General features: G+C 35.5%; 2 protein-coding genes across 6 annotated transcripts in view; one reads left to right on the top strand and one right to left on the bottom strand.

Moving 5' to 3' along the window:
- Positions 1–17,861, top strand: part of LOC141387423 (retinol-binding protein pinta-like) — a 38,341-nt gene extending 20,480 nt beyond the window's left edge. Inside the window, exons 1-5 of one of the 5 annotated variants that reach the window (XM_073957080.1) lie at positions 2,367–2,399; positions 15,510–15,565; positions 15,652–15,899; positions 15,979–16,348; positions 16,417–16,785. In XM_073957080.1, coding sequence (XP_073813181.1) covers positions 15,551–15,565; positions 15,652–15,899; positions 15,979–16,348; positions 16,417–16,674 — 891 coding nt within the window. In that variant the 5' untranslated portion in view covers positions 2,367–2,399; positions 15,510–15,550 and the 3' untranslated portion in view covers positions 16,675–16,785. Of the gene's footprint in view, positions 1–2,297; positions 2,400–2,492; positions 2,648–15,509; positions 15,900–15,978; positions 16,349–16,416 lie in introns of those variants that run through there. The other 4 variants (XM_073957081.1, XM_073957083.1, XM_073957078.1 and 1 more) reach the window with 4 other exon arrangements.
- On the bottom strand, positions 5,005–6,320 carry LOC141387425 (alpha-tocopherol transfer protein-like). The gene is made up of 3 exons (XM_073957085.1): positions 5,950–6,320; positions 5,521–5,890; positions 5,005–5,360 (listed from the first exon to the last, which is right to left on the bottom strand). The coding sequence occupies exons 1-3, from the start codon at positions 6,249–6,251 to the stop codon at positions 5,106–5,108; spliced, it is 927 nt and encodes a 308-aa protein (XP_073813186.1). The 5' UTR covers positions 6,252–6,320; the 3' UTR covers positions 5,005–5,105.
- Positions 17,862–18,377: the final 516 nt, after the last annotated feature.

Raw genomic sequence — 18,377 nt, 5'->3', positions numbered from 1 at the left:
AAACTGTTCGAAGCCCGCTCTAAAACTAACAAAGACCTTAGAGAACTAATTAGGAAAAATGCCAAAGAAAGAAACAAGCGTATGAACAGAAAGCGCACGTCTCCAAAGAAATACAGGAAAGGCGATACGATCTTTGTTAAGATTAAGAATGTTAAGGCCAAGAATAAGCCAGTTTTTAGAAAAGAAATTGTAGAGAAAGACAACAGAGTTACAGTACGCACGGTAAGCGGTAGAAGTATTCACAAAGCTCACATAAAAAATTTGAAATAGTTCCATAAATAATCGAAAACTTCTATTTTTTCACAAGATTTTTTTTTTTATTTAAAATAAAAATGCAACTAACAATGAAAACTAAATAAAGCGTTCTGCAAAATTGGTGAGTGCCTTAGGCACTGGGGTTCGACTCCCTGGCAGCGCTCATTTCCACAAAAGCAACTAATAATAAAAACTCAATAAAGCGCTCTGCAAACGAGGAAAGAAGGGATAAAGAACCCAAAGAATAAGGAGCAAAGAAAAGAAAAACAGAAAGAAGGAAAAGAGAAAAAAACGGCTTTGCCAGAATTGCACTAACCACTAATGTAATTTAACATAAATAAGTATATTTTCAGGAAAAATGATTCTCAAACCAAGCATTATTTTTATGGCATATATTTTTACCCTTCATGCTGAAAAAATATTTCGTTATGATGCCCCTATAGTTACTGTGAGAGCCGGCAACGCTTGGACTATTAATGGCAATCTAAAATTGGTTCACGTCATCAACCTGGATGACTACGCAACAATTGCGGATAATGTAACAGCGCTGATCCACAAACACATGCCGCCCGGGAAGACTAAAGAAATAATTGTTTACCATCTGACGCAAGTGCAAGAAAGACTCACCGAATTGGGAACCACACGGGGCAGAACCCGAAGATCAATCGACTGGATAGGCTCCGCATGGAAGTGGGTCGCTGGCAGTCCCGATGCAGCAGACTGGAAATCTATTTTGAAAAGTCAAAATGCAATAGTTAGCAACAACAATGAACAGTACAAGATCAACGCACAACTTATGAATACCACTAATGAAATCGTTCATAAAACTAATGAACTTATTATCAAGATGAATGAAATTAGCAATGGGAAGGAGGCCGAGAGAATTGGACAGAACACGATGAACCAAGTTCTCATTCTGAAGGATACTATTAATGAAATAGTAAGGGCTTGTCAATTGGCTAAAAGAGGAATTATCAACACAAACTTATTGAATAGAGCCGAAGTCGAGGATACCATTTCCGAAATGGAAACGCTTCCATACGCTAACGCCATTGAAGCTATCGAATACGGAAATCCGTCCATATTCACAAATGGGTCACTGTTGCTATATGTCCTTTCCATCCCAAAGCTGCAGAAAGACTTTTATCACCGACTCATAGTGAGGGCAACAATAACAATCGGTAGACAAATTGAACTACCATTTAATGAAATACTTATAAGTCAAAATGAAACGTTTGGTGTGAAAAATCCCTGTCTAAACATCAACAAAGTGACAGTCTGCCAACAAACATCTCTTATCAAACTGGCTGAAGAAACCTGTATACCACGCCTGCTCAAAGGAGGAATTGCGAACTGCCGTTACAAGATGATCAGGACTCATGTAATAGAAATGTTAACAACTGATATAATATTCCTAACAAACTTCGAGGGTGTCCTTAAAACCAGCATACAAAAACGCTCAATGGGAGTTACCTGATACAACTATATAATGAAACCTTACTGATCAACAATGAAACATTCTCCAGCACATCTGTTTCGAGGCTTCAACCACTTCCCCCTGTCCTAACCAACGTGGCTGAAGAAAAACTACTAGTGGACATCGATCAAGTTCACAATATAAGTTTGCACAACGTGGATGAACTTGAATATCTTGGCTTGAAATTAAACCTGTCACTTGGAACACATATGGGTATCGCTATTGCAATGGGCATTTGCGTTGGAGTCCTGTGGCATAAAATAACTAGAAGAATTAACCTGCCAACGATTACGTTTCCACAGACAGCCGATCCTACTCTTCAACCAAAAAATGTGATCTGCGGGACGCAGATGTTTAAAGAGGGAGGAGTTAACAACACCGCTGGCAATGCCAGCCAAATTAATTTGTCATAATCAGCAATTAATAATTTACCAGCAATTTAATAATTTCTACACGCGTATCCGGTCTAATTTAAATTTGCCTGCTTGCACTTAATTCATGGGAAAACGATTTTGCTGGATAAGCGCCTGCACATTAACGCATGTTGATTGCAACTCGAGTGGACAAGTGATAAGCCAACAAGAATGAAGAGAAGCAGCCAGTCTTGGTTACGACGTATTGGAGTATAGTGTTGAATCAATTAAATAATTTCGTTTGTTAACTTGAAGTGAGAATTAAAATAATTATTTGTAAATTTGAAGATAATTAAAAGTGATCCTTAAAAACGTGAATAACTTGTGTTTCATTTAATAATAGGCGCAGTTGGAAGCGCCTGAAATTAATTTTTTTAACCCTATCAAGTGGAGATCCTTTAACTTAAATAAATAAATAAATAAATAAATAAGCAATTTGAAATGTGCTATTGACATGAAACAGAGTGTATAACTCTTACAAAAATTCATATATTAGAAACAAGTAAGAACGGTGTTAAGTTCGAGCCGAACTTGTTATACCCTCCACCACGAGTTGTATTGCAGTAGAATGGAACAATTAGTTCCCTTTCGTTTATGAAGAAGACTAAATACCAAATTTCAGTCATTTCTGTGGAATATGAAGCGGCAACCTTCACAACACAGAATATTGGGAGGTATCGTTGTATGGGGGTTATATGAAAGCGTGGGAATGAGGGGGGAATGTTTAATACCATTAACGAATACTAAATACCAACGTTCAGCCATTTCGGGGTGATAATGAGGCTAAAACCTTCAAAATACCGAAAATCGGGTGGTACCGTTCTATGGGAGCTATATCAAAACGTGGACCGATATAGCCCATGTCCAATACCAATCATCTTAGGAGTAGTAGAATCTTCTATACCAAATTACAAAGCTCTATCTTCAAAATTGCGAGCTGTTTCTTGGTGGTGGAGGGTAAAAAATTCCCATTTGTGTAAAAAAGTCACACATATTTACCCAAGTAATTTCAAAAATTTAAAGAAGTGTTAAACGGACGGAACTGGACGGGTACAGAAGTATATATGGGCTGAAAGAGGACACTCTCGGGCATCATTCTGTAAAAACACAACTTTGTTCAAGGCTGTTCCCTAAAAGTTCTAGTCCACTAATACACACAAAAAAATTTAGTACCTGAGGAAAAATGAAATAGTTCACTTCGTGTAAACGCTACGGTAGTTTACTGAAACGGTTCTTAAAGACAACAATCCTACCTACTCCTCCTCCCTCCTACGGAGGTCTTCTGTACTATAGAAGAGGTCCTCTATTATATAGAAGACTCATACGGAGGTCTTCTATTCTATAGAAGTCTCCAAAGGAGGTCTTCTATTCTATAGAAGTCTCCAACGGAGGTCTTCTATTCTATAGAAGTCTCCAACAGAGGTCTTCCATTCTATAGAAGTCTCCTATGGAGGTCTTCCATTCTAAAGAAGTCTACTACGGAGGTCTTCTATTCTATACAAGTCTACTACGGAGGTCTTCTATTCTATAGAAGTCTCCTACGGAGGTCTTCTATTCTAGAGAAGTCTCCTACGGAGGTCTTCTATTCTATAGAAGTCTCCTACGGAGGTCTTCTATTCTATAGAAGTCTCCTACGGAGGTCTTCTATTCTATAGAAGTCTCCTGCGGAGGTCCTCCATTCTATAAAAGCCTCCTACGGAGGCCTTCTATTCTATAGAAGTCTCCTACGGAGGTCTTCTATTCCATAGAAGTTTTCTGCGCAAATCTTCTATTCTACACGCAGAGAAAAAAATATGTTTGATCCAACAATATTCCAAGAGCAAAATATGTATTGTTAACATATTGTTGGATTCCTCATGTAGTATTGTAAATCCAAAAATAGTTTGTGTCAACTGAACAATATTTCTCTCTTTTCTTCGAAAATTTGTTTCTCTTCTCTCGCTATTCGATGCCGTGTTGAAAAAACAATTTTGGTGAGTTGTGGTGTGTTTGTATGACATGCTGCCTTTACCTTTGTTTTTGTGTGTATGTACTTGTGAGACTCTTGTTTTTATTAGAGTTGTGCCAAAGGAACTATATGGAACTATCTCGTTCACTTCGCAGTTCCAATGGCCCACATTTTTTCTTTGAACAAGCTGCGTATACTTAACATCACACGTTATATTTCATGATGTTACTCATACGTTTTGGAACTAGTACAAGGAACTAGGAACTAGATTACCCAACTTTAGTTTTTATTTGTTTCTGTTTTGTTTCATTCTTCTTTCCTTTTCATGTTTGTTATGGTGTTTAATTATTCCTTATGTTGTGGTGGGTTCTTGTGGCTTTTTGTTTGTCTTTGTTGTCAGCCAATGCAGCAAGCCATGTATTGTGTTCATCAATGATTGCAATATTATACGCGACATTTATATCCAAGTTATGCGAAAAGTGTATATGAGAAGTATATGCACTCAAATCAAAAATTTCTGGGCTGGTTTTCTGTATTGACAATACTTTTTGTAAACAAAATTAGATTATGATAGTTCCTACAATCGGTATTGTTAACGATTTTAACAATATTGCGGAAATTCGAAAGTTGTTTTTGTTTTCTATGTTTGGAACAAAAGATGGTATTTTTGGATTTGGATTACAATGTTTGAACAAAACAAATACATTTTTGGAACCAAAACATATATTTTTGTTCCAACAAAAGCGAAAAATATTTTTTCTGTGCGTGTATAGAAGTATTATATAGATGTCTCCTACGGCGGTCTTGTTTTCTATAGAAGTGCCCTGAATCCAGCTTGGTGTCTACCATCCCTTTTGATAGCCCCTTTGGCTCTGATACATTATTCAGTTTCATAACATTCAGTAGTCAACTTTTTATCATATAGCAACACAAATCCATACTTTATTCTAAATCATTATTGTTTACCCTTCTTTTAAATCACAACTAGTATCCCAACTTTTATTATTCTATTTTAATCGACTTCCATTTTTCGAAATGAGCCACCTGCACCGAATAAATTATCCCCACTCAATGTTTCTGTTTGTCTCAAGGTTTCATCTATGCCATAGTTTGCATTATCCTTGAAAAAATGCCAATGCTCATCATATTTGGCATTAAGGTCCTGAATATGCTCCTCCATTGAACCGTTTGATCCACCATAATATTGCGGCAAATATTCCACGGGTATATGTTGTTTTAAATCTTCCACAGTACCACATAAGAAAATCTGAAAAATATTTTTTTTAGTTTTTCGATTTTTGCAGTCTGTTTCGGTAAAATGACATGTGAACGAATTCGTTTTTGTTTGATAATCAGAAATTGGGTAGAAACTCTAAAGAAATCGTTCGCAAAATGTTTTTTTTTAAGTTTTCCATTTGGCAACTTACTCTTTGTCGCAGTTTTTCCGAAAATAATGGGAAAACTATCTTAAAAAAGCTGTTAGCTACTGGAGGTATATTCACATAATATATGGCCTTAATGCGTAACGGCAGAGATTTTTCAAAAAAGTTGACCGCTGTCTTCAGTTGAGACACATTTACGTGTAGTACTTGGGCCATTGTCAGTTTGGACACATCAATGATTGTCCGAACACCACAAATACTGGTATATGGATCGTAGATGGTGAATAATTCATACAAGGCTACAATCGGACGAAGAAGTTCTTCGAAGGTGTATTCATCGGGGTTGTAATTCATATGGCCAACCATTATACGGCAACCATTGCCATTCAAAGGTTTGGGTAATGCAACAATAGTGCTGGTAAATAAAACAAGACAATAATACATTATACGACAAAAATTTGTTTGTATTCCTACCCCAAACGACGTGTTTGACGAAATCTCTCATTATCCACATCGTAAACACCCAAAATATTTGGATATTTGGTCTTCAACGTATAGTACTGATCGATTTTCTCCTTTGCTTTTTCCATGCTGTATTTACAGCCACGAAGAAATTGTATTAGAAATTGTTCGTCCATTCTCACTTTCAAATGCGGCTGTTGTTCAATCCATAATTTGAAGGTCTCCAAATCTTTTGGTATTCTTGAGGGATCTTCGAATAGTTCGTCTTTGGCAATTTTTTGTAACGCCTTAGGGAGTGGCTTTATTTGGGTCATGTTGTAGTTCGCCCTGCCTATTCTACACTAAGTTGTAATTTGTTCTTTAGTCTGAAGTTCGATTATTTCAACTCATTGACAATTGACGTTGTAAGTATCGGTTGTAATTAGTCGCAGAAAACTGGTTTTTGTCACTGATAATATAAGATTTGAATTGCTAACTATTTAATTATGCATTAGAGTAGATAAACAAGCAAAACGGAAACAAGCTTAGATTACGTTTATACAAGCGATTATTTTTATGACAAATATTTCAATTTCGATTTAACCTACTTAGCGCCGAGAATTTTTTTCGAGAAAACTTAAAATTTTGTATGAAAATTATATTTTTGCGACTTTTTAACCATTTCTTAATAAATTACTTTTTTTCTCTACAACGAATAGTTTTCCTGCAATCGGGCCTTCTTTTAAAAGTGCCGAAAACTTTGAAGGGGGATATATGTAGGTGTATTCTTACATGACAATCCTTGGTATTTGATTGAGAAAATACTCTTACTACATTCCTAACAAATCTCTGAAGTAATATGAATGTAACACTTTTGATTAAATTTTTAAGGCATATTTACCCCCTGTTTATGTATTTCGAAACGAAAATGTGTGCGCATGAAACACACCCAAACTTTAGTTTTGGAAATATTATTTCCTTTGCTTTTGCTTCAAAACAAAAAATAAATTTTGAAAAACGAACTCAAATTTGGTAGTTTTTCTTACGCATTCATTCTCTTATCAACATACCCAGCAAAAATTTGGTAAGCACATGTCATTACTTCTTGCATTACCGGGTAATGAGTGCTCATTACACTCCGCATTATCAGGCAGTATATATATAACAGTTTACACATAACTTATTACTTCCTTACTTACTACTTACTTACTAAGTAATGAGTATGGTGGCACAGAGCTAGTGTGTCCGACTACAAATTCTAGAGTTGTGTGTTCAAAGCTCAGCGTCGGCATGGGTGTTTTTTGTTTACAAAATTACAAAAACATGTTGATGTACATGGATGAGTTAAACCAACCCTTGTTGTTCGTGCGAGTGGCCTAGTGTGTTTTGTTTGTTGGGCTACAAATCAGAAGTTCGTGTGTTCAAAACTGGTAGGTATCGATTGAAAAGGAAAAAATAAAAAAATGTGTAGTGTTGAATTTGAATATAATTTCAGCTCAATTTTTTCTAAAAATAGAACTATGCTTTTTAGCTTCTTTTCGACTGCCGGTATGTGGTTAAGTATGTACTTAAAAAACATATTTAGGGAAGAACTTCCTTCCTATGACATCCCCATGTAAAAATAATGACTTTTACGGCATATTTGTAAGTAGTTACTACTGCCAAATTTTACTGAATAAAGTCATTACTTAGTAATGACTTTTTTTGCTGGGTACATAAACAGGCACCTAAATTTGTCATAAAAAGTCAAAAATTACAAAAAGTAGATTTTTTTAATTTCTTGCGTTTTATGCCAAATGCGTGGAAATTCGTAAGACAAATGAAACTTTATAGGCGTGGAATGACAGATAACATACAATACTATTACAAAATGCAAAAAACTCCACAAAAACATGCGAAAATACCCGAGTTTTACGTAAATTTTTGCAAATATTTTTGGTGGCGTTTAAACGGCCAGTGGGTTTAAGTGGGTTAAAAACAGAAAACCATTCTATACAAGATATGTACGAAGGTCTTCTATAGTTGACACCTACGGAGGTCATCTTTGCTACTGAAGAACTATACGGAGGTCTTCTGTTCTATAGAATACCCCTACGACTTCTATTCAATAGATGACAGAAGTATTCTCTTCTATAGAAGACCTAAGCGGAAGGCTTCTGTTTTTAAGATGTCTCCTACATCCGCTATTCTATAGATATCTTCTTCTATAGAAGAAGGCTCCTACAGAGGTCTACGGAACTCTTTTATTCTATAGAAGCCATCTAGTGAGTTCTTCCATTATATAGATCACTTCTTTGATGGTTTTCTATAATACAAACGAATCCTCCTCTATGCTATAGAAAACCCCTACGGATGTCTTCTGTTATATAGAAAACCCTCAGGGAGGTCTTCTATTTTTAAGAAGACTCTTACGTAAGTCCGTTATTCTACAGACCTCTTCTTCTATTTTATCGAATCCGCCTGCGGTGGTCTTCTATTCTATAGAAACCCATTACACAGGTCTACCATTCTTAAGAAGACTCAAATATAGGTATTCTATGCGATAGAAGACTTCAACGGAAAAGAAAACTCAGAGAGTTTTATGCAAAAGAAGACGGCTGCGGAGATCATCTATGTTATAGAAGTATCCGACGGAGTTCTTCTATTCTACAGAAGACTCCCACGGAGGTCTTCTGTACTATAGAAGTCCCCTACGGGGGCCTTCTGTTCTCTAGACGACCTCTACGAAGATCTTCTTTTCTATATAAAACCTTTATGGAGCTCTTCTGTTCTATAGATGACCCTTGCGGAGCTCTTCTGTTCCATAGAAGTCATCTACGCAGGTCTTCTATTCTATGAAATACTCCTACCCAGCAAAAAGTTTGCCTCCAAAGAGGCAGTTAAATGATATGTACAAGTGATCTGGAAGTGCATCAAATTATGCATTTTCACTCATGATTTTTACAAGAGCGTGACTACGGAAAGAGGCACTCCATTGCACTGCATTTTAACTGACCCTTTGGCACTGCATTTTAACTGACCCTCTGGCACTGCATTTTAACTGACCCTTTGGCACTGCATTTTAACTAACCCTTTGGGGTAGAATAGGAGGCAGTCCAAAGCACGTGTTTAGATACAGGCATTCTGCGGAAATTGTGCAAGCCATTACAAAATATGCCAGAACAAATAAAATGCATTATTTGTGTAAAACAAAAATATTAAGAACTTTATTACATTAACACAAATTATGAAAATTCTCCATTGAATTCAATCGCAAACATGTGTGTTTCCTCCGCTCTCCATTTGTTCCAAGCTGAACAGTTTTTGTTTCATTTGCTAAATGGGTTGTCTTCCCATCACCAGTTAAGATTTCGACATGTACTCCAACAGCACTCCATTCGGAAATGTTCTTCTCTTGAGTTACCGGAAAAATGTTCACAAATGAAATATTATTCAGTTTGTATTAACAAATGTTTGAAAATATTAACACGCTTATCTCTTATTGGAAAATTTATGTCGCTGCCTGTAGAGATGTACAAACTGATTTATGTACATGTAGGGATCTCTAACAACTGCTAATAATATGTAGCGAACGGAGTGCCTTTTTCACGACTCCGTTTGGACTGCATCCGGATGCTGTTAAATTGTGAGGAATTGGAGTGCCTTTTTCACGACTCCGCTGAACTGCATCCGGATGTTGTTAAAATGTGACAAGTGGATGTGATTCTTTGGATTGCATCCAAATGCAGTTAAAATGTGAGGACTGGGGTGCCTTTTTCACGACTCCGTTTGAACTGCATCAAAACATGCCGTGACAGAACTAGTCCACATTGCACTGCTTCCAATTTATTTTGCTGGGTAGGTAGGTCTTCTCTTCTTTAAAATACTACTGTGGTATCTTCTAAAGAAGACTTATATGGAGGTCTTCTATACGATAGAAGGCTACAACGGAGGTCTTCTATGCTGTAGCAATATTCAACGGCGGTCTTCTATTATATAGAAGCGACTTACGGAGGTCTTCTATTCTATAGGTGCGACCTAGGGAGACCTTCTATTCTAAAGGAGGCACTTATGGAGGTTTTGTGTTCTACAGGGGCCACCTACGGAGGTCTTTTATGCTATAGAAGCCACCTATGATGGTTTTCTATTCTATGGAATACTCCTGCATAGGTCTGCTTATACTTCTATACTATGGAAGACTTCTATGTAGGTCCGCTATCCTATAGATCTTTTCTTAGATAGAAGAAGACTTTTCTTTTCCATAGACGCCAGCTGCGGAAGTCTTCTATTCTAAAGAAGCCAACTATGGAGGTCTTCTATTCTGTATAGACCACCACCTGAGGTCTTCTATTCTATAGAAGCCACCTACAGAGGGCTTCTATTCTACAGAAGACTGCGACGCAGGTCTTCTATTCAACAGAAGATCCCTACGGAAATCTTCTCTGCTATAGAAGACCCCTACGGAAGTCATATCTTCTGTAGTGGTCCACTAAGGAAGTCTTCTGTTTAATAGAGGACCCCTACGGAGGACTTCCGTTGTATATAAGACCCCTACCGAGGACTTCTGTTCTAAAGAAGACCCCTACGGTTGTCTTTTGTTCTATAGAAGACCCCTACTGTGGTCTTCAGTTCTATAGAAATGATTTGGTCGACTACAATTTTTTGAGCTACTTTAACAAATTATTATGTTTTTCTCTAAAATAATTTTTATTTTTGGAATTTTGAAAAGAAAAGGTAGTTTGTTCTGAAGGTTATATACTAAAAATGTACTGTATGAACAAGTTATCTAAGAAATATTTCCAAAATTTTTTGTTTGAATACTCTTTTTGAGAAAAACTTCCAGTAAAATCAGAATTACTTCTCTATCTCATTCATTATCAAATAATATAGGGTCGAGGAATTCTATAATGAGTATAAAGGTCTTGAGGCTTTAAACTCATTCTGTATTCAAAAAATGACGAGTTTATTATTGTTTATCAAGTGTTTTCCGTGGAGTATATCTCTAAAACCAATTAGAAAATTGTTTTACTACCTTAATTTTTTTGTTATTTATTTAATGGAGAAAAATTTATTGTTGTGCGTCATAAAGTGCTAATATCTGCTATTAGTAGCATACCCACCAGAATTTGTTTCCTTCCATTAACAAAGTTGTAGCTGAAAACAACCGTAAACGAAATTAATGCTCAAACATTGGTTAAATGGTATTAAAATCTGCTGTAATTTCGGCCTTTAGGCTAACAATAAAAATGTACCTCATCGAAATAATGACCTTTGACTTCTCATATCTTTCGACAAAAGCCGCTTCAAATAATTTGGCGTCGATTTAGCCCAGTTCGTTCTTCTGTCTGGCTCGAGCGCATGAGAACTCTCGAACGGATCAATCGAACTTTAAGTCATATTGGAAGATTCCTTTTTCCCACAAGACTACAAAATATTTCGCGAAAATGGTGCGCACAATAACTCTCGAAGGTCCAAATCGATTTTTTCGAGACATAGATTAGGTTCGAATATGGATTATATCGGCTCACTCCTTCAGGTACCTCGCACACAAAATTTCAATATCCGATTTCACCGAAACTTTGAACATCCTACAATTACTTCCGGACGTACATACTCGTATCGCTCATTTAGACAAAGAGTGACACATTTCAAAAAATCGAGTTTCGAGAAAAATGCGATTTTAATTGGCGATTGAAATTTGAATTCCCAACTAAAAAGAATTTTACATAAAAAACAAAATAACTACGTGGACCATATTTTTCAAACACCTAGCCAGATATCAGTGTTAAATTTCTGTGCAAGATCAAGCATGATTTGACGTGTTTTATTGCTTCATAAACTCCAATAACTTTTGTGTTGAACTATGCGAAGCTCGTAGTAAATCAGTTGTAAAAAATTTGAAAATTTGACACAAGATAAAGTAGAAGCCGTAGAAAAAATAGAAATTGCTAACTCAGAAAGTGTATTTTTTGAGTTATGCCATTCTTTGAGTAAATGAGCGATATGTATATCAAGTACCAAGAGGGTCTATATGCGACAACACCTTCGGATACCTCCCTCACAAAATTTCAACATAAGTGCAATTTATGGGCTGTTCGAGAATCCTTTGGACATTTTGACCAATGCTACTGCTTGCGGTCTTGGTTACAGCGATATTCTATTTTTCGTGGTAAGTCCATGCTTCCTGAAAAGCTCTAAATCTTACCATGATCAACTATAATAACGGCTTGACACCATAACTATCAAAAGGAATGACTTCCAAAATTAGGTCCACTTCCAAAATGGACCATTCTTTCAGGTATCTTCTCCACAAAAGTGCAAAACTTTTGCGCTTGAAGTTTTATACCCAAATGTTTCGATATTTTTGTCGGAAAGTTTATACGTCCAAAAAAAGCCACGAAATTCTGAAACTCCCTGACTACACAATTTATAGGACAAAGATTTTGGTTATGAAGCCCGTATTCTTCTATAGATAAAAGTCTCAACTTACACAGGCTGTCGGCAAACCCGATTGATATTTTTTACTTGTTTTCGAGAAAATAAAAGTTAGTTACAAAAGTTATGAATTTTCATAAGTTTACCTCCGCAGTGCCGACAGAAGTCATAGTCCTTGGAAGGTTTTAAATGTCATCCAGTTCATAAACATCTAATCGAACAATTAACAACAATTGGGATATCAGTAGAGCGATTCTCTAACTCAATTTTTGAGTTACCGACAATTGTCGGTAAAATTAAAATCCTTATAATTTCGGTAATTACCGATTTTTTTGGTAAGTTAGCGACGAATAAAGAGCAGTGTAAAGTTATACCGATAGTAAGACTGTTGTAATTTTTTATTGAACTTTTCATATATAATTTTTGTCGGTAACTCAAAAAATGTGTTAGACAATCGCACTACTGATGGAGTTTTTCGACTTAACCTATTTTGTCAGGACTTAGCTAAAATTTTGCCGAGACAGAATGTGGAGTAGAATTCGGAGTCTATGATTAGTAGTTGGTATCGCCCGAATCCTGATAAAAATGTTTTATCTTTTTTCTAAATGCCTGTTCCAGAACCTGCAGGAATCTACACATTTTTGCTACTAAAAATGAGTAGATTCTTGCAGTACTGGAACAGACCATAAATGTAATTTTCTGAATTTTTTAGTTGGCTTGCATGGACTCTATCACTTCTGGTAAAATATTAAAGTTTTGTGTTTTTATGACATAAAAGAATATTATTTTCTAACAATAGTTCGGTACAAGCCCAATCTGCACTCGCGGATTCGATTTATTCTTTTTTGGAGTTATTGATTTCAATTAATTAATGGTATACAAATAACATTAATAGGTTTTTAGATAGATCTTCTTGTCAGAATCAGTCCTCGTGGTAAAAAAGTGTCCAATTGATAACTTAATAAGGCAAAAATAAGACAAAACATTTTTAATGGGACTGAAGTTAATGTGGGATATATGGATATGTACATTAACCCTACGATCCATAACCACCTGGACGAACAGGAGTCCAAAACCAGGGAACCCGGGTACCCAAGTGAAGTTTTTTCGTTTATATTCAAATAAAATAATATTTATATGCACAGATTATTAAAAACGCTTAGTTTTTACATCTCAACTGTACAAATTTCATGTTTGTAAGATAAAATTGGTTTCTATGAGCATTTTCTACCTGAAAGGCTCACAAAAAGGGACTGGTTTTGTGTTTTTAGGTAGAAATGTTGGGTTTTTTATTTGTGTACCCGGGTACCCTGGTCATGGATCCCCGTATACAAAAACTTTCAACTCATTTTTTAGTTAATATATTTAGCCAAATTTGATATTTCCAGTCTCTAAGTTTAGCCGAAATCTCTGATGATCCGGAGTTTCATGTTGATATCTTCAATAATAAAGGAACAGCAGCACATTAAAGTTCAAAAAGTACCTGGGTCCCTGGTTATGGATCGTAGGGTTAAAGAAGAAGAAATACTGAAAATCTTTGAAATAGAATCGAAAATGCCAAGTAAGAGCTACTGTGGTTAAAAATTCTGGGATACATTAAAACGTAAACCTATATGGGTAATGTTCATTTGAAAGATTTTTTAGTTATTGCGTCAATTGCGTTGGAGAATTTAGTTAAAATCTTCAAAATACCAGGCGGAATTTGTGTATGGGGACTATACTGAACATGTTCTGATATGGTTAATTTCAATTCTAAACATCCAAAGACTAATTTATTATACTCTGTTCCAAATTTCAAATTTATATCTAAAATATTGTAAACTCTCTCAATTGAAACTATATACTTTGTATCAATATTTCATATAAAATCAACTAAAACCCCTTTAAAATAGCTTTACGTAATGCTACACAACATTTTTTAATTTCATAATTTTTGGTCAAGTTGGGCCCCCCCCGAAATGAAATCCTGCGTACGTCCCTGGAGGGGGCTATGTCAAAACATGGGCATACGTTGACGATTTTTGGTGGATAACTTTCGTGACCACTGAGAACCTCAAATGTCAAATTACAGCTAGTTCGCTTACAATTTTTAGCTGAAATCCTCAAAATACCGAAAATCGGGAGGTACGGTTATATGGAGGGCATACCAAACCTTGGACCTATGTCGACAATTTTTGCTGGAGAAATTTCGTAACTGCAGTGAAGCTCAAATGACAAATTCAGTCAGAAAATTTAGCTAAAACCATAAAATATCGCAAATCGGGACGTACCGTTATATGGGGCTACACCTAAACATGGACCTACATTGACAATTTCTGATGAGTATGTGTTGTGACCTGTAAAAACCTAAAATGTCAAATTAGATTTAGTTCGTTTCGGTTGACACATAAGAACCTCAAATATCAAATTACAGCTAGTTCGATTAAAAATTGAAGCTATAATCCGCACAATACGGAAATCCTGAGGTGCAGGTATAAGGGGGCTATACTTAAACATTTGGACCTATGTTGACAGTTTTTAGTGTTGCGACAACTAAGAACCTTAAATGTCAAATTACAGCTAGTTCGGTTAAAAATTGTACCTAAAACACTCAAAATACAGAAAATTGGGAGGTACCGTCATAAAGGGGCTATACCTAAACATGGATCTATGTAGGCAGTTTTTGGTTGAGTAGCGTTGTGATTCCTAAGAACCTTAAATGTCAAATTACAGCTTGTTCGGCTAAAAATTTTAGCTAAAAACCTTAAAATACCGAAAATCGGGAGGTACCATTATATGGTGGCTATACCAAAACATGGGCCTATATAGCCCATCTTCGAACATGACCTGCCTATGGCAAAAATACATTATAGTGCGAAAATATAGGTTTCTAGCTTAATTTTTGGGGACGCTAGAGTGATAACAACAGACGGACATAGGTATATAGACTCAGAATTTTATCCTGATCAAGTATATATATATACTTTATAGGGTCGCAAATTATTATTTCCATGTGTTACAAACGGAAAAACAAACTTTATCTACCCTCCATACTATGGTGGAGGGTATAAAAATTAAAAATTTGTGCTATGTGTGATTGGTACAGCTATCGGTTTCTTTTGTTCGCCTTCTCTGTTCGCTTTGTTTTATTACTGTTAATTTTAACGTATTAATTATATATTTCTTTCTTAAATTTCTAGTTTTTTTATAAACCTACTACTTGCATGCATATTTGTGGCTGATGTATGTTTTGAAGGTTAGTTGAATTCCAGCATTTCCCGTTTAAGCATGTCTCAAATAAAGCCACTAAATTCTGTTTTGCAAAAAATCGCAAATGAGCAGCTCTTTGAAGTATCGTCTAGAATTCCAGAAGATCTGCAGACATTTAAATCATGGATAGAACAACAACCCCACATGAAAGCCAGAATGGATGATCAATTTCTAATACAATTTTTGCGTGGCTGTAAATATAGTCTAGAAAGAGCCAAGGAGAAAATCGATCATTATTACACGATACGAACGAAATATACGGACAAGTTGGCTATCTTTGATGTGAATAATGAGAGATTTCGTCAATCGACACGTTTGGGGTAATTTTGAACAACTAGTTTTAAATGTTAAAAGCAATAAAATTGAATCTCACATCATATTTTTTTTCTTTCTTCGCAGCTGCTTTACTCCTCTGCCTACACCTCTAAATGACAATGGTTGCCGTCTAGTGATGTACCATTTTAACTACGACCCCAATGAGTTCACCCCCACGGAAGTATTTCATCCCGCTGTTGCCATGTATGATTACCTAATGATAGATGATCCTCATGCTTGCATCTGTGGCACATCCCTTATATTGGATATGTCCAAGGCAACAATGTCACATATTCTCGGCATCGATTTTCCATTACTTAAGATTATGCTTACGTATTTGGAAAAATCTTTGCCTATGCGTGTCAAGGCCCTGTATTTTGTAAATATTCCATCAGTTGCCAATAACTTTTTAAAAATGTTTTTGGCATTATTGTCGGATAAACTTCGCAAGAGGGTAAGTCATTTGGTAGGTGCTAAAATTCTTGAAGAGTGTTAATTATTATTTTTTTTTGTTATGTGTAGGTATTCGTCTGCAGCTCCGTGGATGAATTGTTACAGTATATACCTCTAAAATATTTACCAAAATATTATGGTGGTGAAAATGGTTCCATGGAGGAACACATTCAATCAATGGAGGCTAAATTCGATGAATATCGCAACTATTTCAAAGAAAATGCCAATTATGGTGTGGATGAAACGTTGAGACAAGGAGAACATACGAATGGGGATGAACAGGCATTTGGCATGGGTGGATCGTTTAGGAAACTTCAAGTGGATTAGAAATGTGTGGTGAAAAATGCTAAAATATAACATATGTTTTGTTAGTAAATAAAATATGTAGAGCAATTTGAGAAATGTGGAAAAAAACTTCTGTGGAAAAAAAAAACTTCTGATAAAGTTTACGATTATGTCATTTCAATAACAAACTTATTTCGGTGCATGGAAACGGAGCAAAGAATAGACTTCACGATGTTTTAGGTGATACTACTTTAAATTTGGTATTTGCATCAGAAGACATGTCGTGGAATAACTTTGAATGTATGTATGAGGCTTTCACATATAATCGACCAAAAATGGTAGAGGTCGATCTGCATACCTTGGGCATTTCCCAGGATTTCGCAAGGTAAATATCTGGTCAATGCACTATAGGTAATTTGGACAGGTTTTTAGGCAAAAGGTCGATTTTTGCACTTTTAATAACGCGAGTTTTTTAATTTGATTCGAAGAGAGAACGTGTCATATTCTATTGGTGATAACCAAATACATATATAGGATATTTAGTAGAATGGTGGCGGTGTGTACTTTCTGTTTATACCCTCAGTATTTATGCAAACGAGGGTATATGAGGAAAAGTCAAAATTTTTTAATATTCCATTTGGAAAAAATTAAAAATTGTTTTTGAAGCTACACGAAAGAATTTTGGTACATGAATTGAGAAAAAATGCCCATTCTCAAATCTGTTAGAGATACTAATTTTGGTTATTGCGCGCAAAAGTTATGGCGGTTTCAATTCTGATTATAAGAACAAATCTTATAAAAACGCTATTCATTATATTGAGAAACACTGTTAATTTATGACTTCCTACATACTATACGTTTACTGAGGTCCCATAACTTTAGTGAAAAAGTTGTAAATTTTCGGGGAAATTAAGAAAGAATTCAAAAAAATTGCTTGCTTCCAACTTGTTTTAATAGAATTTAAGCTGTTTATGATTCGGAAAAATATTTTAAAAATATGTACGTAATCTAAACATCGCGAAGATTCAAATGAAACCAAAAATATACAAATCTGTTTAGCGGTTTGCATATTATAGCAAAACAAAAAAATATGTATGTATATGTATGTTGAGGGAAGTTATAAAATTTTTGTAGGAGAAAATATTTTTTCAAATTTATTTTGAAGAAAATGTAAGAAATTTAGGTCGGAGTTATTCTTCTATTTCAGTTAAATTTCACGCAAAAAATCACATTTTTTATTCTAATCACTTCACATACTAACATCTAGCGGAAGGTATGGGTAACGTTCAAATAAATGTTGGGTTCCTTTGAATGGAGTATAATCTTTAAATAAAACTGTATCGGGTAATATTCATTTTGAAATGCGTGTAAATCGCGAAATTCTCAAAATCACTTGATGCGCATGCGGTTTATCAATACGGCGAATTCTTCTCTTTTAATTTGTACAAATTTGCCAGCATTTACTTTGGCGGCTAGGATGTAGCATCGCCTGCAGCGTAGTGTGCAAAAAACGGTATAACGCTTATAATTTGCACAAAGTGCATACACTTTTTATGCGCATCCGATTTCACTATCAACCGTGGAAAAATACATCGATCTAATCCTATTTCGATCAAATCCATCAAGAACCGTGGATGTAGCAACACACACTATTTTTTGGGATAAATCGGATACAGCTCCCATGCCACTAAATTTTTTAAACTGCTGTTTTCGTGAAACCGCGATTGATGTGTCGGTTTCTTCAT

The sequence above is a fragment of the Musca autumnalis genome, unplaced genomic scaffold (assembly GCF_047663935.1).
Source record: "Musca autumnalis isolate F117 unplaced genomic scaffold, ASM4766393v1 scaffold_5, whole genome shotgun sequence".
In the NCBI taxonomy this organism is placed as follows: Eukaryota; Metazoa; Arthropoda; class Insecta; order Diptera; family Muscidae; genus Musca; species Musca autumnalis.
The sequence above is the reverse complement of the archived record's forward strand: the minus strand, read 5'-3'. Positions and strand labels throughout refer to the sequence as shown.